The following is a 5,127-nucleotide window of genomic DNA, read 5'->3' as shown; positions in this document are numbered from 1 at the left end:
TGAATTGTTAGGATCCAATGCAACTTGGAAGTGAACACTCTTAGATGGCCTTTGCACACATGAGGAAAGTTGCACCTCTTGCATTAACTGTCACAAAGCTTTTGCAGTTGCCTAACAACTAAGGCCTTAGCTTTGCAACCTTTCGCTCTTCGAGGTATTGTTCGGAAAGAGGTGGCTGTGTTATGGGATTCTAAGCGAACAGCTAACTAAGTACTATGCGAAGCCCCTCCTAATAGAGCGTCGTTTGGTTGCCCTACCAATACTAAATGACAGCAACCATGGGACAAGAAGGAGATCTCTCAAGAACCAGACCCTTATGAAAGGAAACTGTGGACGTGGCAACAGGTTTTCATTGACGCGTGGCATATGAACACGTTACGGAGCCCTAGGCGCAACGCGTGTTCCATTTGTGACTAAGCACTCCCTATATGCATCAACAAGGCCTCCCCCGGAGACGCATTAAAATCCACAGAGACAGAAAGAGGGAGAGTAGCAACAAGACACGGTGCGTCGAAACGAGAGAGAGAGAGAGAGAGAGAGAGAGAGAGAATGGCGTCTCAGCAGACAATGGAGGCTGCGGCTCGCGAATCCCGTGCCAATGCCAGAGAGGACATGGCCGTCCTGACCTCCGGTGCACGGGAGAAGGTGGACAGAACCATGGCCAGCGCTCAGGCCCTCGGGCAGCAGCTCCTGCACCCCTTCGACAAGCACAAGCGCGCGGAGGCGCATTCACAGGCGGAGGAAAACAAGCAATCAGCTGCGGAGAAGCGCGACGAGATCCGAGCCATTGCCACCCAGCAGGCGCAGCAGGAGAGGATTGCAGCACGGGCGCAGGTGGCCGAGACCATGCGCGCTCCAGAGGGCGCCGGAAGCCGGTACCCTAGTACTGTTCTCAAGCCGGAATCGACCCTGGGTTCGAATATAGCCGTGACGGCGAATTCGACCAGCAGCACCAGGCTGCAGCACCACCCTGTTGTGGAGCAGGTGGATGGTGCTACGGCGAGCACTGCCCCGGCGCACCCAACCTCTGCAGTCACCACGCGAATCCCGCGCCTCTCCGCCTCTGCGCAGGACCTGCATGAGCACCGCCTGGACCGCACACACGAATTTAAGGAGCCCACCTCTGCGGAGGAGGCCGGCAGGCCGCATGATGAGCACCACCTGGACCGCATACACGACTTTAAGGAGCCCGAGCATGCACAATATGGAGTTTCTGCCCCAACTCCAACTGTTGCCTCCTCAATCCCCCCTGATCAGGCCATCTCCCGCGGCTGTGCGGCTTCGCATACCCAAGCTCCTCAGACAGAGGATGTGCTTGCGGACACAGACTTCTATCATACGGTAGAACTGGTGGATACAAGGCCGTCTGTTTGACTCCTTAACATACGCCACTGATCTCATCTTCGAAATCCTCTACTTGCTGGTCATTTGAATGTTCTCAAAGCTTTGCTTCCTTGATGATAATTCGCTCCCTTGTATGTAGTTACGCTAGAATAAGTTTTGCTTTTAACGTGCAATTTTAAATAATGGTGGAAGCATTATGACAATTGACAAAGACTTGGTTGTGTCTAACACCACGAAGATGTAATTCTTTTAGATGGAATTCGAAATTAGAGAATGTATCTAAATGGACATAGCTATATCATGTAGTAATTTCCTTCCATGCTTGAGTTCTATCTTTAAATAATCTATTAGATTGTTATAACTTGCTTTACCCATTTCACCGATGAGCAATTAGGGTTGCTCATGATCTTCTGGTCAAATCTCCTTTATAGACTAAAAAATCTTCTAGGTCAAATCTCCTTTATAGACTAAAAAATTTGTATTTACAGCGCTTCAAGTCAAAACTCGTGCTAAGTTTTTAAGCAGTTCTAGGTTTGAACGAGCTTTTATTAAGACATTTTAGGTTTGAAGGTGGTTTAATTGGTCATGCATGATACTTGTACATAAACCGATGCATTTGCGTAATAGTTTCACACCGTCACTTGTACACATCTCACTAATTGTTTGCATAATACTTTCATACTAATTGCGCCCATATGGCTTTTAAACGTCACACTAATTGTTTGCATAATATTTTCTCATTAATTGCGATCGCATCGTTTTTTAAGTCACCTACTTTCACATTGTCGCCTATACACATCACACTAATTGTTTGCATAATGTTTCATTGTTAATTGTGTTATCATACTTTTTCATACTATTCAGGTGTACACACCACACTACCATCTTCCCCATTCCTTTAAAAAAAACCAAAACATAAACAAAAACTGTTTCCTCTCATTTGTCTTTCCATCCCCCAAATTTTGTTTGAATGATGCATAAAAACTCATTACTTACTTTGGCTAAGCTAACTTAGTTATAGTGTAGAATTTAATTTGTAATAAGTAGCATCCCAAGTGAAATTACTCCGTGTATTTGAAGGGAGTCGGCCTTGAAGAGAGCACACAAAAGAGCTATGGTGGAAGGAGCAAGAGCAAGAGAGAGACTAGTCACAATGTGTGATCGGCTTTCTTCTTTTAATTCAAATGTTATTGAAAAAACAAAGAATGAAGTAAGAGTGATCGGCACTTGTCACTTGTAGTGTACAAGTGTGCATGTAACTAATACATGGTGTAGATATTGTTAGTCTAATAAATACATAGATGGTTAAGCATAGACGTTTTTATTTTCAATAGCCTCGCACTTAAAAGTTGAATGTGTCCCTAGTGAGAAGAGAACAAGAGAAAAGTGAAAGTACAAATGTATATAATTACAACAAGATGAGGAAAGACGTCATCTCATCTAACGCCAATAAACTTTTGAAAGAAGGCAAAATACTCCACTAAGAGACTTTTAGTAAGTAGATCTATGTAGGATTTTGATCATTTGAGATCTTTGTAAGCTCAATGGACTTGTTTTTAATGATCTCTTGAATAAGTTACTATAACAAAAACGAGGCATAGACGCGCAAAGTCGGGCGTGTCTATCATTGCGTCTAAAAGTGCGTGTAAATAGACACGAATTTTGCGTTTATATATTCGCGCAAATAGACGCCAATATAGACGCACCAGCAGACGCACAATTATTTAACCACCTAAAATTAGAATTCACATAATTAAAAAATCAAAGTTAATAATTGTTTAACCACTTGAAATTAATTCTTGAGGATGCACGTGTGCGCATGATAAAAACTATAGAATTAAGAATACACATTGAATCATTGAATTAAAAAAATAGAGTTAATTATTTCTTTTTCATTGCTTTCTAATGAATGGCAGTTCCTCCAGTTGACAAGCCTGATATAAGTAATTAGCGGCAAGCGATAGAAACCTTACAATTAGTAGCAAGCATTGCAATATGTATCTCGTAAATTCTCTACTTGAAGATGATAAAAAATACTTTTTTTTTATTATGAAAAATTCAATTTAGCTTTAAACGTGACTATTGATTCTTGAGTATGCACGTGTGCGCATGATAAAAACCATAGAATTAGGAATACACATTGAATCATTAAGCAAATTAAGTATGTTACAATGAATGATCCATCTCATCTTCAATGAGATCAGCCCTTGCCATACTATCTACTTCTAGGTCTATGTTACCAAGAGGTAACGAAACAAATAAGTCTATCCCACTATCAGATGTGTTGCTATATTGCTCAATAACGTCATCAATATCATCAACAATCACATTATTGTCTTCTTCTGCGTTTCCTTGAACATTCTCGCGAGGTTCATCTTGTACTATATCACACATATCATCCATTATGGTTTCATCATGCACATCATCATTAATTGTTGGATTGTCATCTGCTATCTCCATGTCAGTAATATTACCATATATTGGTTTTGAACGATTAGATATAGGGATGACATACCACCATCGGTTATTGTTTACCATTGGATGATACACAACCTGTATTTGAAAAACAAAAGCAAGAAACTTAAATACTTATTATATTGTGTATATGTATCACATGTATACATATTAAAAAATTAGCCTTTGCATATATACCTGCTCGCATTGTTGAGGTAGTACTAATGTGTCATTCTTGTTTTGGTGAAATTTTGTAGAGTCAATGATTACAAAACCACTTGGATGACGTCTGATTGTGCAATGCTCACCATTTGTTACCACTTCTTTAAACCACTTCACATCCAGTACATATATAAAGAATCGTCTGAAGTCAAGCTTTAGAATATCTTGGATCAAGCCACAATAACCTTCCATGGTACCATTGGCATCCTCGAAGTAAGCAAGGACACCACAATCTTGGGTATTTCTCTTTTCATCTATACGTTGAGTTCGAAGATGTTTACCCTCACACCAAAGTGTATTGAATAATGTGCACTCCAGCAAGATGAGGGACCAAGACAAACATTGCAACGAGGAAAGGCTACTATAGAGGAGTTGCCTCATGGCAGTGGAGTCAGCCTTATTGAGGCTGTATGTGTCAATGATGCTGAAACTTCTAATCTACGAGCCATAACAAGAGGTCAAAAGATCAAAGAGGGTGACAAAAGAATTGCAAAACCTGTCAAAGGAAGCCCTAAGCAAGATGCTAGGGAAAAGCGAGTCCTGAATCCCGATATGGAAGATGGACCTTTAAGACTTGTTGGTAGTAAAGTTGATCCCGAGAAGGATAAAGGATTGCTAAGAAAGAAGTTAAATTCTAAAAAAGAGGCACCAAAGCTGATCGAAAGACCAAAGGAGAGAATGGTTGGTGCGAGAATAGAACTTTGGCTAACTACCACGACTTTGACCTAGCAACTTCTCTTTGCGAAGTTAAACCAAATGTAAATCTCCTACAATTGATTAAACTTTCTCTAGGAGTACGCAAGTAATTCAAGAAAATCCTGCGTAAAGGGTATATTGTAGAACCTTTGGGCATAGCTAGAGTGGGAGAAGATTGGTTCGATCATGCCGAAAAGAATTGCCCCAGGGTTCCAGCGTATGTGGATGGAATATTAGTGGAGCACACTATTGTGGACATTGGATCATCCATCAATATCATGAGTTCAGATTTGATGGAGAGGTTAGGTTTAGAGATCCAAAAAGACGGCTCCACACTTCTTAGGATGGCTGATGATAGTCTAAGACAACCAGAAGGTTGCATCACTAAAGTCCATGTCACAGTTGCGAGCG

At 41.3% G+C, this 5,127-nt stretch overlaps 1 protein-coding gene across 1 annotated transcript; it reads left to right on the top strand.

Annotated features, from left to right (window-relative positions):
* Positions 1 to 481: 481 nt before the first annotated feature.
* Positions 482 to 1,627, top strand: LOC148009751 (uncharacterized). The gene has a single exon (XM_087673028.1). The coding sequence runs from the start codon at positions 550 to 552 to the stop codon at positions 1,372 to 1,374; it is 825 nt and encodes a 274-aa protein (XP_087529154.1). The 5' UTR covers positions 482 to 549; the 3' UTR covers positions 1,375 to 1,627.
* Positions 1,628 to 5,127: the final 3,500 nt, after the last annotated feature.

The sequence above is a fragment of the Lygodium microphyllum genome, chromosome 30 (genome assembly GCF_053477565.2).
Source record: "Lygodium microphyllum isolate KBCC chromosome 30, Lygodium_microphyllum_v1.1.10, whole genome shotgun sequence".
Classification (NCBI taxonomy): Eukaryota; Viridiplantae; Streptophyta; class Polypodiopsida; order Schizaeales; family Lygodiaceae; genus Lygodium; species Lygodium microphyllum.
This window is presented reverse-complemented; position numbering and strand designations above follow the sequence as displayed.